General features: G+C 41.0%; 1 protein-coding gene across 6 annotated transcripts in view; it reads left to right on the plus strand.

The window, feature by feature from the left end:
- The window catches only part of LOC111148477 (microtubule affinity regulating kinase 3), a 123,101-nt gene that overhangs the window by 73,740 nt on the left and 32,826 nt on the right, over nt 1-16,535 (plus strand). For all 6 annotated transcript variants that reach the window (XM_022505043.1, XM_022505044.1, XM_022505047.1 and 3 more), the window contains exons 4-6: nt 6,843-6,891; nt 9,781-9,846; nt 14,108-14,178. In XM_022505043.1, the coding sequence (XP_022360751.1) occupies nt 6,843-6,891; nt 9,781-9,846; nt 14,108-14,178 (186 nt within the window). The remainder of the gene's footprint in view (nt 1-6,842; nt 6,892-9,780; nt 9,847-14,107; nt 14,179-16,535) is intronic.

The following is a 16,535-nucleotide window of genomic DNA, read 5'->3' on the forward strand; positions in this document are numbered from 1 at the left end:
GTAAAGTTATGTGAATGTGGTCTCAAAACATTTTATTTAAACATTTCATTTATTTATTTGACAGAGAGAGATTGGTCACAAGTAGGCAGAGAGGCAGGCAGAGAGAGAGGGGGAAGCAGGCTCCCAACTGAGCAGAGATCCCGATATGGGACTTGATCCCAGGACCCTAAGCTCATGACTGGAGCCGAAGGCAGAGGCTTTAACACACTGAGCCACCCAGGTGCCCTCAAAACATTTTATTGTACTGTACTTAACCTTTTGTGATGATGCAAGATAATAAAATGCCTTTGTGATGGGGTGAAATGAGGTAGGCTCTATGACATAGCGTTAGGCTCTACTGACCTTCTGACCATCTATCTATCAGAAGGAGTATCATCTGCTGGATTGAGGCTGATCTCAGGGAACTGAAAGTGCAGAGAAGGTTGGGGGGCAGGGACTACTGTACAAGGATGTTTACTGTGATATTAGCAAAAATGTGTCCGTGACCTATATGACATCAGTAAAATTCTAGTTAAATACATCATAATACACAGAACTGTCATATCTCCACATCTATAGATCTCTCTTCCCGAGTGGGAGCGGTCACTGCTTTTGGCTAGTGTTAGACAAATGGTCTTTGGTAATGTTGTTAATAATTATCTTATTTCCCTATCATTTGTTAACTTTCCTATTCTGTTCCTTATTTTAAGATATTTAATGTTGGAGTGATTCTGAGAGTGACTCCAGTCTGTATCTGCCTTAAATTTTGCGTTACAACAGTGGCTCTCGTATTTACTTTACTTCAGAGATACTCCGTAGAAGACTTTTTTGCCTTTCACCCACTGGCATCCTCCACCCACATGGTGAAAAGAGATAAGAAATGCTCTTCCTCTTTTTTTTTTTTTCTTTTAAAAATGCTCTTCTTATTAAGAATAATCAAAATACAGCTTTTCTAGCTACCTTGTCTTTTTCAAGAATTTCCCTTTTAGCCTAAGAAACAAAAACAAAAACCTTTTCTTTGTTCATTCTCAACCCTTCTTAAAAATCAGATTAATTGAGGGAAGGGAAGTAGATAATACAGTTAACGTGTATTCAAGTTCAAAGAACAGAAAGAGTATTGAAGGAAAGGTCTTCATTCAGCCTTTGACTACCTGCCGCCCTGATCCTGCCCCTGGGACAACCAGTGCCATTGGTTTCTGTTTGTCCTTCCAGAGATATTCTGTGTATAGAAAAGGAAAGACATAGTTTTCCTTTTTTACACCAATGTGTTTTCTTCACAGTTTCTTCTCCATTAACTCTGTGAGCTTTTGCCAGCCTCTCTCCCTTGGTTTCATCTAAGAGAGTCTTTGATTTGTTCTTCTGTTCAGCAGAGCTACAGTAGCAGTGTAATAGGACAAAGGGACAGAGGTTTCTGCATGGTGAAGAGGAAAAGCAGGTCCATCATCCTTCTATCTTTCCTTCCTGAAGCACCCTCGAGATGGGCCAGGACCTGGGATGCTGTTGGTGAATAGACTGTGGGCCGCACGTGTAGGTCTGTTCTAGGCATTAGGCTCCAGTGTCTGGATTTCATTGTGTCTCTCTGCCTGCCTCCTTTTCTGAGTCTCCATTGTGGACTCGAGTTGTTTCTTCTCTGAACTGTTTGCTTTTTGGAGTTCCTGTCTTTTCATCCTGCACAGTTAGGCAATGTTATTTCTTTCCCAAGGATGCTATTTCTATGCTGGTAATTCTACGGAACGTATCTCTAGCCCAGATTTTTCTCCTGAGCTTCAGACCCAAATACCATGTACTCTGGCCTCAAGTGCCCTCACACTGCACGTCCAGAAGCAGCTCCGTCTGCCTTGCTGCAGCCTGTCATGTCTTCTCTGTCTCCCAGTGGCACGTGGACCCACACAGGGGTGTCAATGCCCACTCAGCCTCCCTCTTCTTTACTCTCTGATTGTTTCCTTACTGTGTCTCCTTTTCTTTATCCAAGACTGCTTAGATTTATAGCATGACTATTTTCTGTGCAAGAAGAGGGTGGTCATTATGTTTGCTTCATTATTTCTGACATAAGTTGTCATTCAGCCTGTCACTCTTCTGCCATGAAAGCACAGGCTCTCACCGTCACAGCCTGTTCCTTCTTGTACCGATTATGTATCTGGAGAGGGGAGTCTGAATACTTTCACCATCATGATTTAGATGACAGTCTTATGTGACCTCCCCTCCCCACCCTCCGTGTTCTTTTTTATGTGCTCACTTTACTTTTCCTTTGCTTGTTAAATTGTCTTTTTCCAAAGATAACTCCTGGGCATTCCAAGTCCTGGTTGTTGGGACATCTCTTCAGTCTATGGTACTGTACATTTGAGGTCCTTGGTATTTGATTACCAGGATCCCCAATCTCTGCCTTCGAACATGTTTGTTCTCCTGGGTACCGGTTCCTAGAGGACTTGAAAATGTTGGGAGGTTGCAAATTGGTCAGTGAATTGAGAATTTTTGCACTTCAAATATTTGTGTTCTTTCGTTTTGTTTTTTATAACTAGCATCTGCATAAGATTTAAAAAGAATGCAGAGAAGTAAGTTGAATTAAGGTAGGGGGAGGTGGATTTCTCGTTAAGTGTCCTTTTATAATAACAAAACTTTAAAAAAATATACATTGAATAATCCCAATAGGGACTTCCTAAAATTTCATGCTTTCTCTTCAGTAAGTTATTTCTATCCAAATTTAACTATCTTCAGCTATGGTTCACAGTTGATACAATTATATGAAATCTCTGGCATGTTATTGTGGAGTTTTTGGTTTTTTGAGTGTTTTTTTTTCCCCATCTTCCCCAGAATCTCTGACATTTTTATCACTTATATGCAGATTGTCAACTTCTAAAAATTGTGCCAGTGCCCATCTGTTGCTCTGGAATTTTCTGTACCAGCAGCTTATAATCTTATCAGTGATTTTACTTTTAAATTTCAAAGGCAGCTGCATGGCATCATGAGATGAGTGTGGACCTTGGAATCCTGGCTCCAGCACCTACTGACTGGGAGTCCTTGGACATGTTTCTCAAATTGCTCAGTTCTCCTTCATGTCCACTGGAGCTGATCAGAGTCGCTGGACAGAGTTGTGAACATTAGGTTAGATCATAGGTGGAAGCATCTAGCCTTGTGCTTCAGACACAGTGGATACCTTGTAGCTCTTGGCTTCTTGCTTCCTCTCCACCTCCTTGATTAACTTGCTATAGATTTATTACTCATTTCTGCTTGAAACAGTTCTGATAGCAGGAAATATGCAAAGTTATTTGGTACTATCCTGACACTATCCTACTAGGGAATCTGTGGGTATTCTTTCTGCCTCCAGAATTAAGCTTATACGACCCAGCCCTCTGTCTGGTGCCGTTTACCTTTCCTCTGTGATTTCACAACACATGCCTTGGTGTAACTCATGGGTCGTCTGCAGTATTTTAGTTTTCAACTGCTCTCTAACAAATTACCCCAAAACTGAGCAACTGAAACAAAGCCATTTGTTACCTCGAAGTTCTATGAGTCGTGTGTTTGGGAGTGATGGCACAGGTGCTGTCAAGAAGTTTTGGGTAAGGGGCGCCTGGGTGGCTCAGTGGGTTAAAGCCTCTGCCCTTGGCTTGGGTTATGATCCCAGGGTCCTGGGATCGAGCCCCGCATCGGGCCCTCTGCTCGGCATGGGGCCTGCTTCCTCCTCTCTCTCTGCCTACTTGTGATCTATGTCTGTCAAATAAATAAAAATAAAATCTTTAAAAAAAAAAAAAAAAAAAAAAGGAAGTTGTTTTGGGTAAGAGCCACAGCTGCGGGCATCTGAAGACTTGATTAGGCTGGTGGGTCTGCTTCCAGAAGGGCCCTCTAACCTGGTTCTGTTGAGGGGCTGCAGTTCCTCACCAGCTGTGGGCATGAGGAGGCCTCAGTACCTTGGCATCTAGCGTCTGTCCATTGAGGTGTTTAATGCCCCCACAACACACAAGCAAGTGATCTCTGAGAGCATGGAGGGGGCCACAGTATCTAGTCATTCTAAGTGAGTCACTAAGTGCGCCACACACTCAGAAGAGAGGGATATGAACTTCTACCTTTTGCAGAGAGGATTGTCAAAGAATTTGTGGACATATTTTAAAACCACCATACCTAGGGTGCTTGCTCTAAATAAGATTCTTCGTCCCGCTTCAGATCTAGCAAGAGGTAGAGCCCAGGGACCTGGAGTTTGCACAGACACTCTTATGATTCTGATGCAGGTAGCCTGAAACCCACACTCCGAAATGTGCTGTTCTGCCAGATGGATCACTTGGTCTTCCTTAAATAAATGGTCTTAATTGGCCACAGCCACATACACAAAGCACACATAGCTCATTTTTTTTACTGTGGACATCTTTTTGATTCTTGCATGAATCTGGTTACATCCAGTGGTGCCTGCTACCCCAAATTAAAGTGAGCTCTGCCTTCCTTGAATTCCTGTAATATTGTATCTTTTCCCGCTGTGTGGCTCTGATTACTGTGTTTCAGTGCTGCATTGCTAGTAGGGATTTAAAAATGATTGCCTTCATTTGACCTGCTCTCCTGCCAGCAGAATTATGACAACTGCACCAAGCATTCCGGTACTCAGGATTTAAAAGCAGTGTGGTCATTAGAATGCTAAGGAGGCCGGTTCAGACCATACTTCTTGGTAATTAGTACTTTCATAAAGGCATTTATCAAACAGGAGTTTCTGTTGTGTGCCAGGCTTGGTTTCAAGTATACAGTAGTGAAAGGAGACCAGTGTGCCTTTCCCCACCCCACACGGATGACAAGGCAACAATAAACAGGTACACAGAAATATATCTTTATACTTGAAAGACATTCTGGGGAAGAAGTAAACAGACCACTATGATGTAAAACAAAGGAGATTTTCTTAGATAAGGTTTTCAGAGAATCTGCTTGAGACTTCAAGGACAGAACGGAGAAAAGACTCTAAGGGAGGAAAGCAGTTCAAATGTTTTGATACCTGAGAGGAATCAGGGTGGCTGGAAGAGCGTGGCTGGAGCTCATGTTGCAGGGATAGTAGAAGTCGCCATGGCCATGGTCTGAGTTTTATACTAAATGCGGGGTCCTAACTTGTGTTGGTATTGTATCCAGCTTGGAACTCTCCTGCTTTAGCAATTGTGGGAATGACTGGGAGATTCAGATTATAAGCTACAAATTCAACTATAATGAATTGGAAGACAGGGTTTCTGTGTTGGCTTGACAGAGGGAAACGAAGAACTCAAGCCTGAGTGGTGGTCAGAGTAGCCATCTTCTCGTCTCAGAACACAAAACGCGAGAATGGCTACAACAGCAACAGGAGATATTTGTGTTGGAATAAAAGTGCTTCAGCCTTTAGAGATGATCCAGTATTCAGGAAAGGAATCTTACTCATCTGACTCCATGTTTTTAAGCTCTGAGCTCAGTTTAGAGGTCAGATGGGTCCATGTCCATCTCCGTGCTCTTAGTTGTGAAGTACTGATTCAGTTCCAGATGTGGTAGACGGAACAAGTGCCGTAAACCCCGTGATTTCTCCCCAGATTTCTTTCCACATAGCCAGCTTCTCCTCCTCTCTCCCAAGTTCTTCCCAGCCCATACCTCCCAAAGGTTATAGATACTGGTTGTTGGGAGACCTTGGTTCTGGCCCAGTTCCCCACGGAAAGAGAGCAGGACCTTGGGAGATCTTTTCCTCTCCTTTCCTGGTTTCCACTTGTCTGCAAGAGGGTTGGATAAGATGGCCTCTAAAATTGTTATTTTCTGAGATCTTCTGATACTAGCCTAGGCCATAACACCATGACTCTTCTGAATTCATAGCACATGTTTAATCAACAAAGTTTAATATTTCTCCTTATTCTCTGTGATGGTTTGGCAGCTCCACCAGTCTTACCTGGATGGTTTTTCTTATGGTATCCTCTAGGTTCGTTGGTGTGGCAGCATTCAGCTGATAAATTGATGGGGCTGTACTCGGGTGGGATAGTGGGTCTTTCCCTAGATGTACTCTTTCATCCTCAAAGAGGCCAAACTGACTTCCTCATATCATGGCATCTTTATTCCAAGAGAGCAAGTGCTGGATATGCAAGCATTTATCCACTCACTCTCTTCTTGTTTTCAAATTTGATAATGTCCCATTGGCCAGAGCAAGTCACCCAGCCCATACCAAAGTGTAAATATGCAAGGCTGGGCTCATTAGGATCATAATTTAACTGTCTGCCACAGCTGCCATGCTAAATTACCTGTCTTCTCCAACAAGGATTTCCCACAGTGGTTTTGTTCAAAATCTTCTCACAGAATTACTTGGGGGGGCGCCTGGGTGGCTCAGTGGGTTAAGCCTCTGCCTTCGGCTCAGGTCATGGTCTCAGGGTTCTGGGATTGAGCCCCGCATCGGGCTCTCTGCTCAGCGGGGAACCTGCTTCCTCCTCTCTATCTGCCTGCCTCTCTGACTACTTATAATCTCTGTCTATCAAATAAATAAATAAATAAAATCTTTTAAAAAAAAGAATTACTTGGAATTATCAGTTCTAACACAATCACGATGTAGTTCATCAGGACTGTACACATTTGGATTTGCAGTGATATATTGAATCAGACTGAGTTTAATCACAAGCTATTCTTGCCTAAATCCGATCTTACATGTTCAAGATAGCAAAATATAATTCAGATTGTGGTATCATCCTCCTCTGCAACTTCTGCTTTTCCCGGAGCCAAAACTGAAGTATTTATAGCTGCCCTGGACTTGCATGCTCGTGTCGGGTGTAGACTGTAGACTGTTGAACATTGTCAGTGAGGCAGTTGTCTAAGAGAACGTTTAAATTTGTGTTGCAACAGTGGAGTAGAATGTTTAATAACCTGTGTTGGGGAACTATGTGTTTGTTTTTTAGCTCTTCAGAGAAGTAAGAATAATGAAGATTTTAAATCATCCAAACATAGGTATTTTCTGCTTTCTTAAATATTTTTGGGTCTAAATGCATTCCATTTGGGGTCTCAACCTACATTCCAAGAGTGATAGGAGAGTCCTTCCCCCCTCCTAGCCCAGGTACACTTTTCATAAAATATTTATTTATATAAATTGTTCATCATTTGTATTAACTTTTTGCAATTACTAAAGACAGGTTAAAACCTTAGGTATTAAACTCTTGAATTTAAAGTTTTAATGCAGTAGAAACTCTAATCAGATCATAACTTTCCAAGTTTTAATGCAAATTAGAAAATAATTTTATTTAATTCATATATGGGAAAAGAAATCAGAGTTAAGATTTTCAGAGGTATAACAGGTTTTGCTGTGGCAGTGTTCTTAAGAAATTACTTGTCCATTGAATCATATTTTAAAAGATAGAGGACACCTGCTATCTAATGGAATTTTTTTAGGAATTGTTTTATACAGCACAGATTTGCTTCATGTGCCCTCTGTGTGCATAGTTCAGTGCTAGGTTCGATGAGGTGGGTTTAAAGGAAGGGTATAGGGTGCCTGGCTGGTTCAGTCAGTAGAGCAGGTGACTGTTGATCTCAGGGTCATGAGTTCAAGCCCCAAGTTGGGTGTTAAGCCTACTTAAAAATAAGTAAGTAAGGATGAGTAGGGGTCATCATGTCCTCTCATCATAATCATAGGAACAAGGTGAAACTACGCAAATTACTTAGTATTTTGTATATTTTGTATATTCATCTCAGTGAAAATGTTTGATCCCATACATAACATAATAGAGCTCTTTTATGGTTTTATTTATTTATTTTAACAGAGGGAGAGAATTCACAAGTAGGCAGAGAGGCAAGCGGGGCGGGGGGTGGGGGAAGCAGGCTCCCCGCTGAGCAGAGAGCCCAATGCGGGGCTCGATCCTAGGACCCTGAGACCATGACCTGAGCCGAAGGTAGAGGCTTAACCCACTGAGCCACCCAGGTGCCCCTAGAGCTCTTTTTGAATAATGTAACTGTTTTTTTACACAGTGATAGCTCCTACAATTTATAATATTATTTCAAGAAAGAAGTGGCTATGAAGACAGGCACTTTTACCAGTTTAATATCAAAATCAGTTCTAGAAAGTGGGGGGCACGAATTGATGTTATGGGTATCATATCAAGAATTCTTAAGGCACAAGAATAGAAGATAAAATGGAGACACAAGCTACTTCATCAGGTCTAAGCCACATCATTTAAAAGGCATTATTTTACATGCTGCTAAGGAAAAAATTCTTAGTGATATTAGTTAAAATGTGAAAAAATTTAATCTTAGAATCAGTGAAATATAATGTTTGGAGAAAAGTAACAAGGAATATAATCATGGGAAGAAAACCTTTCTTCACTTTTCATTTCAGCCCTAGGGGTTACCTGGCTAATTCTTGGTTTCAGATTCCAGGTTTTCACCAAATAACCAATCACTGCGTCCTAGAGCTAGCCAACTTGAAGGTAGTTATTTTGTTCTTTAGTTAGGTTGTGCCCTGATTAGAGTTCTCTCTACTTACTTCCAAATGGCATATCTTTGATAATAATTTAATAATTCTAATAATTTAAATATCTGTTGGATTCAGATAGTTTTTCCAGAAGACCCAATATCTACGTTGGAATTTTAGAAAAGGTTTATTTGTATGTTGATGGTTTACTAGCATATATGCCTTAAATTTCTTTAAATCATTTTTCCCAACAACCAGAACATTATTTTAAAAATGATATGATAGTTTTATTCATCAGTTCAACAAACATATATTACTTACTGTATAAGGCACTTAATTTGGTCTGATACTCTATATTAAAGTGTCAGAATATAGCCTACAATATGAGAGACCAGCACCCCATCCCCCATTTTTGGGTAAATTTAACTTTAGAGTATATATTACCAAAATAAAGTAGGTATAAAAAATAGTGATTCAGGGGCGCCTGGGTGGCTCAGTGGGTTAAAGCCTCTGCCTTCGGCTTGGGTCATGATCTCGGAGTCCTGGGATCGAGCCCCACGTCGGGCTCTCTGCTCAGCGGGGAGCCTGCTTCCTCCTCTCTCTCTCTGCCTGCCTCTCTGCCTACTTGTGATCTCTGTCTGTCAAATAAATAAATAAAATATTTTTTAAAAAAATAGTGATTCAGTAGCTTTAGAAATGTATTTCAGTTTCATTTTAAAATGTATATATATTGGTTTGATATGGTTTTGTGAATTAAAAGTAATAGAAATCTTATTTTGATCTGTGACAAGAGACTGCTGTATAACAAAGTCAGACTGACCCATTGCAAATAATTCTTTAAAAAGTCCTTTTCAGTTAATTATAGCATAATCCCTTTTATTTTCCATCTCTGGCTTCAGAATAGTAACAAAAGAACCTTGTTCTCGGAGAACAAGTGAACAGAAGTTTCCCAAGCAACAGAAGTCTCAAGTGAAATTGTTCTATATATCTTTAAAGCCATAATGACAAGTGAATGCACTTAAACTTGGAGAAGTAGAATAGATCTGAGCAGTTCCTGCAGATTGAATGTGAAGTAAGAACCCTTTTCCTGAGGGAGAGGCACAGTCAGCAGGGAGGGCAGCTAGCCAGTGTAGGCACCATACAGGATGAGGACAGAGGAGATGCGAGTAGGTGCACAGCCTAGACTGCTGAGTGCATGCCCACGTTACGTCGTTTGAGGACCCAGACATATCTTGACTCTTACGGAATTCCATGCTTTTATAAAATGTGTTGTTGTAATTTATGATAAAATTCCCAAAAAACATTCTATTAAACCAGCCAGTTATGAAAAATTTCAATGGGGAAAAAGTTACTTTTCGTACTTACAGTTTATATGTACAGTGTATATGCATACAGACCTTTGTTTCTTTTCTCCGGTATCCTTTCCCCTTCCTCAGTGAAGTTGTTCGAAGTCATTGAAACTGACAAAACGCTCTACCTAATCATGGAGTATGCAAGTGGAGGTAAGAAACTTCCATAGTTTTTCTTTCTTTCTTCCCTTTTAGAAGGATCCACAGCCACACTGCCATGTGGATCATTGTGAAGGTTTCATTTAATATCCAGAGTTGTAATACAGTAGCATGAGAATCAGTAAAGCTGTCTTGGCTCTTCTGTGGGTTGCTATTAGGTACTTCACTATTAGCATTATTAATAATATCCAAAACTTGGATTTTTTTTATTGTGGTAAGATGTACATAACACAAAATTTAGCATTTTCACCATTCTGAGTGTACAGTTCTGTGGCATTAAGTACATACACATTGTTGTATAGCCATGACCATCACCATCCCCAGAACTTTTTCATTTTCCCAAACTGAAACTCTGTCCCCGTTAAAGACTAACTTCTCTCTCCTCCTCCCCAGCCCCTGGGATTCACCATTCTACTTCCTGTCTCTGTGGATGTGACTACTCTAGGTAGTCACATGAGTGGATTCTCATAGCATTTGTCCTTTTATGCCTGTTTCACTCCGCATAATGTCCTCAAGTCTCATCCATGTCAGAGTTCTCCTTCCTCTTTAAGGCTCAATAATATACCATTATGTATATATGCACACCACATTTTGTTTAAGAAGTTGGATTTTTAAATATGTCAGTGCATTAGCCTGTTTGAAATAAATATACCTATAAATATGCAATACTGCCTATTGGATGGTTTTCTTTATCAGATTTTAATGTCATTGATGTTCATCTTCCCAAGGCCAGAAGTGGTGGTTGCAATGCATATATTTAGATTTTCCTTAAAGATCAAGGACTTGTCATTTTTTGCCTACAAGATTATATACATGTAGTCTTTTTCTGAAATGCATGTATATAACTGTTCTCTTTTACAGAGATACTGCTTTTGGGGTTGAGGTTGGGTTGGGCTTCTAGTTTTTGGACCACCTGTGAGTCTCCTTGTCTGTGGAGAGCAGAAGCTTTCTGATTTGTCTTTGTGTGCTCCCTACCTTGATACCTCCACATAGTGCCTGGCACAGTGCAGATGCTTAACAAATAAGAATTCAAGTGTGGGGACTTCTACTGGGGACATACTCTGTTTAACTAGGGACATGAGTATAGCTTTGACTCTTTTGCTTATACTAGTTTTATTTTATCATCAGCATTTTGATCAGACAGAAAACCACAGCCTCATTGTAATGAATTAACAATTAAATAGAAGATTATAAACCTGCTGTGGGCAGGAATGAGTCACAGTAGGAAAACCTTTGATGAGCTTTCTCATATTCATTATTGTCTGATTCAGAGTTTAACTGTGTGGTTTGAGAATTTAGTTGGGTGTTTTCACATTGAAGAGGAGTAGAAGAACGGAAACTGAATTGCAGCACCACAAGTCTATACGGAGTTCTGGTACTTTCTGCTTGTATTACAGTACTGGTACTTTCTGCTTGTGTTACAGAGTTATGTTCATAATCTTTTCTTTGTAGAAACTGTAGTTTCTACAGTACACAGGTGCTGTCTCTCACCAGATCTCCTGTGATCCTCACAAGGACTCCATGATGTGGCCAGACAGGGAAGGATGGGCTTTTACCCTTGAGGAAATGGGGGCCGGGAAGTCATTGTGGTCACGCTGCCAAGCCCTCAGCCCTAGCCTTCTGACAGTAGATACGCTCTCCTGATTGGTCAGTTGGTCACCGCTGTCCTTTCTCATCTATTTTAGGCATTAGGGTCATAACCCTTTTTCTTATATAGGGGCACAACTCATCCACTTTTAGTAGAAAGAGGGTGGGCTTTCAAAAACAAAGACATGGGGTCAGTCTACCCAGGACCTCTCATTGACAGTGTGAACTGATGAGTCAGCATGTCTCTGAGCTTCGTAGTGGATGTGCTAACACAGCCGTCCTCTAAGGGCTCAGTATGCTGCTCAGCGCTGTAACAGCACTCCTCAGTCATAGGGCTTTCTTGGCTTTGGGCTATTTCAATCAGCTCAACAAAGCACTATCAATCCCCAGCACATCTGTTTTATTCTATCATCCCCAACACATTTGTCATCTGGAACAGCCAAAGTGTCATTAAATTGACTATCTAGTCCTCTTTAGCCTGGTATTTCTCAGTTTGGTAGAATCATGGAATTTTACAGTTGGAAGGAATCTTAGAAGTCTATCCAAGGCAACTGCCTAATTTTTACGGATGAAACTGAACCTCTGGAAGGTGGTTCTGTGCCAGCAGTTCTGTCACATGTTTAGTGACAGGACCCCAACTGGGACTGAGGGCTTTCTGAACTGACCTGTCCAGTGTCCTGTCAACCACAGGGTCCCTGACATGGGTGGGGAGAGCCACTGTTTGCTGTCTTTTTCCAACAAATAGCCTTTTGAGGTTTTCAGTGTAGTTTCTTAATCTGAGTGCTAATACATTTTTAATAAGGAAAATAAAGAGCTCTGGGTTGAATTCCTGATATATAATTTAGTGATCGTGAGTATGACTTTATTGCTCCAAAATCTCTTAAGAGGTTTATATTGCTCTTGAATTTATAAAAATATTTTAAAAATTTTTGACAGACTTGGACTTTTCTCCAGGTTACTCTGCAGCAGCTAGAGGGTACAGCAACTAGTGGGTTCAATCCAGTAGTTTCTTTTAAGTCGAAACTGTTTTTTGTATGATATGCACACTAGTTGCTTTCACTTTTTAACCACTTGTTTTGACATCGTTTACTATTCTGCAAATAGAAAGGTCATTTGCTTAGAAAATGTGGACACTTTACTGAGCTGACATTTAACTTCATAATTCATCATAGTTAAACAAATTGTATAGTGTAAATTAACAGTTTGTAATGTGTTTCAAAAGATCATTATGCAATCAAGTGATAACTTAAAAATATTTATGCCCATCCATTATTTTAAAATGTTTCAGCTAGGCTAGAAGCTTAAAAGTTAGAGATACTAATATATAATTCAGAGTAACTTTTTCCTCCAAAGTATGTTATGTTCTGAAACTAAGCATTTTTTTTTAAGTATCAGAATCCTTTAGTTGAATATTGTCACTCAGCTGCTGGAAGTATTCTTTATTTGTATAAAGTAGATGTGATTCTTTCCCAGGGCATATTTTGAGAAACATAATTTGCTCAATTAGTACCCTTTTCTGTTGATTTCAGACGAATTGTTTCTTTATTCCCCGTTGATAAGCAATTGGCAATACTAATGTATTTCCTGAAGTACCACCTCTTCCCTGAGGAATTACTACTGTTTAAACTACCAAGTGGATGTCCACTAGCATGTTCTGTGGCCTGACCTTCCCACTGAATCCCGAACCCCCCCACTTCTCACTACCACTGCCACTTCCCGCTTGAGGCCCAGCCTCCCTCATTCTTGCCCTGATTATTGTGCTACTCCCTCTTATCTTTCTGTCTCTTCCCCGACCCTGACCTCTTTTCCACTCTGGCAGCCAGAGTGACCCTTTCAAGAGGTCAGTCATTTCATAGCCTCTTCTGCTTCTTCTCACTCAGAGCAAAGCCTACGGGACCCTTCATGGCCTTACGCCTCCTTCCCATCTTCCATGCCCATCCAGTAATTTCCTTCTCCTTGTTCATACTTCTTTGGCTACATAGCCTTACTGCTCTTTGCTATTTGCTCTGCCTAGACTCTTTCTCCCTGATAATGACAGTGCCCTCTCCCTCACAGTAGTCCCCAAAGCACTTGCACAGGCAGACGCACTTCCTGTTTCTTCCCCTACGTCTGCTCCATAGTCCTTGTCAGCTGATGTCCCATTCGCGTGTTTGTTGATTACCTCTCTCTCGCTACTGGAATGTAAACTCTTCATGAGGAAAAGGACTTCACTTGGCTCACTGCTGTATTTCCCTAGAGCCTAGGAGAGTGCCTGGCAGTTAGTAGGCACTCAATAAATATTTGTTGAATTAATTATTATATTCAGGAACTGCGTTTTTAATAATCCTACAGTGGAGATACCATTGTCTTTTAACACATATCATTTTCCCAGTTTAACTTTCAGTTTTTATTAAAGCACGTTGAAAATATAACCCTTAAAATGTTGTATAAACATAGGAAAGTTTAATTTTAAGGTTTTTCTCTAGTTTAAAGATTTTATCAAAGAACTTTTGCCTGTAGTTAAACTTAAGGCTACGCCTTAAGTTCAAAATCCACGTTTCTGTTATCTTCATGCCTGTATTTAAAAATAAAAATTAGAGCATTTCTAAAAGTGAAACATCATCAGTTTATGGGAAAATTAGTGCTCAGCAGTAGGACTTCTGCTTACTTTTATTTCTCTTGATTATAGGTGAAGTGTTTGACTATTTGGTCGCACATGGAAGAATGAAGGAAAAGGAAGCAAGAGCTAAATTTAGACAGGTATGAATTAATGCACCTTTATTAATTTAATAAACTAATCTTGCTTATTAAACCCTGAAACAGACAGTGTTTGCCTCTCTAAATGGTTATAAGGCCCATTGGATGGAGCAGGGAGGGGTTGGCCATTCAATTTAACAAAAATTTATCTATTAAGTATCTTTCATGCCTAAGGCACTGTGTAAGAGGCAACGATGGGTTCTATTTCTAGCTTTCTCAAGATTTTCACCTCACTCTTAACCTTAGTTTTTGACAATAGCATCAAAAATCTAGAGTCTTTCAAAACACTTAGGATTGCATTAATTAAAACCATTTCCCAGTTTTTAACAAGAAGAGTGTCACAATCTCAAAATTCATTAATTTTTGTCTCACATAAGCTAGGAGTAGGCTTAAATTTAACTTAAAAACATTAATACTAATGGTATTTTTAATTAAAACCTATTAAATAACAAATTTTAAGACTAATCGTTGGCTATAATTTAACTCTTCGTATCCTCAACTTTTCTACCTACAAAGATTGGAAGTTATACTTGATGATTAGTTTTGAAGTGCTTTCCAATTCTTTTTTTTTTTTTTTTTTTTTTTTTTTAAGATTTTATTTATTTATTTATTTGACACAGAGAGATCACAAGTAGGCAGAGAGGCAGGCGGGGAGGGGGGAAGCAGGCTCCCTGCCGAGCAGAGAGCCTGATGCAGGGCTCGACTTCAGGACCCTGATATCATGACCTAAGCCGAAGGCAGAGGCTTAACCCACTGAGCCACCCAGGTGCGCCCCCCCCCCCCGCCTTTTTTAAGATTTTTATTTATTTAGGGACACCTGGGTGGCTCAGTGGGTTAAGCCGCTGCCTTCCACTCGGGTCGTGATCCCAGGATGCTGGGATCGAGTCCTACATCATGCTCCTTGATCAGCAGGGAGCCTGCTTCTCACTGCCTCTGCCTGCAGCTCTGCCTGCTTGTGAGCTCTCTCTCTCTCTGACAAATAAATAAAATCTTAAAAAAAAAAAAAGATTTTTATTTATTTATTTCACAGAGAGAGACAGCAAGAGAGGGAAGAGAGAGATAGCAAGAGAGGGAACACAAGCAGGGGCAGTGGGAGAGGGAGGAAGCAGGCTTCCAGCTGAGCAGGGAGCCCGATGCAGGGCTTGATCCTGGGTCCTGGGATTGTGACCTGAGCTGAAGGCAGATGCTTAATGACTAAGCCATCCAGGCACCCCTAGTGCTTTCCAGTTCTGATATCATTTTATTCTGTGATCTACAGAGGGAAGCACAAATTTCTCTTTATGACAAAACAAAGTCTGTTTGGCCCTTTCCATAACTATACTCTTAATTTTTATAAATTGACCACTTAAAAGCCAAGAGATTTTTTTTTTTTGCCTCATAATTTTTTTTTTTAAATAAAGATTTTTATTTATTTATTTGACAGAGAGAGATCACAAGTAGGCAGAGAGGCAGGCAGAGAGAGAGGGGGAAGCAGGCCTCCCCGCTGAGCAGAGAGCCCGATGCGGCGCATGATGCGGGGCTCGATCCCAGGACTCTGGGATCATGACCTGAGCCGAAGGCAGAGGCTTAATTAACCCACTGAGCCACCCAGGCGCCCCTGCCTCATAATTCTTAAATCCCTTCCCACTAAGTTGAATCTGTCTGACTCACAAACATTTATGTGAATATGGTTTGTTGACTGTGAAGAACAGCAGGTTTGAGCCTGACCGTCTCCAAGGAAGCAACTAGCACATAACCCTGTGACTGACTGCTCCTCATTTCTTCCGTCGTCTCCACCCATGCCCCGGCAGGGTCTGACTTGTTGGAGGGACTCGGGCAGTTACTAACCTACCAGTTGAGTCAATTGCTCAGGCTTTTATTTTAAAATTTCCTGCAGAGGGGCCTCTCAGTGGCTCAGTCGGTTAAGCGTTTGCCTTAGCTCAGGTCGTGATCTCAGAGTCCAGGGATAGAGCCCTGAGTCGGCCTCCCTGCTCAGCGGGAAGTCTGCTTCTCCTTCTCTCTCTGTGTCTCCACCCGATTCATTCTCGCTCACTCTCTCAAAAAAATAAATAACCTTTAAAAAAGATTTCGGGGCGCCTGGGTGGCTCAGTGGGTTAAAGCCTCTGCCTTCAGTTCAGGTCATGATCCCGGGGTCCTGGGATCGGCCCGCATCAGGCTCTCTGCTCAGCGGGGAGCCTGCTTCCCCTCCTCTCTCTCTCTCTCTCTCTCTCTGCCTACCTCTCTGCCTGCTTGTCGTCTCTGCCTGTCAAATAAATAAATAAAATCTTTTTAATAAATAAATAAATAAATTTCAGGGCACCTGGGTGGCTCAATGGGTTAAGCCTCTGCCTTCGCTCAGGTCTTGATCTCAGGGTCCTGGG

The sequence above is a fragment of the Enhydra lutris genome, unplaced genomic scaffold (assembly GCF_002288905.1).
Source record: "Enhydra lutris kenyoni isolate GAN:26980312 unplaced genomic scaffold, ASM228890v2 scaffoldscaffold20, whole genome shotgun sequence".
Classification (NCBI taxonomy): domain Eukaryota; kingdom Metazoa; phylum Chordata; class Mammalia; order Carnivora; family Mustelidae; genus Enhydra; species Enhydra lutris.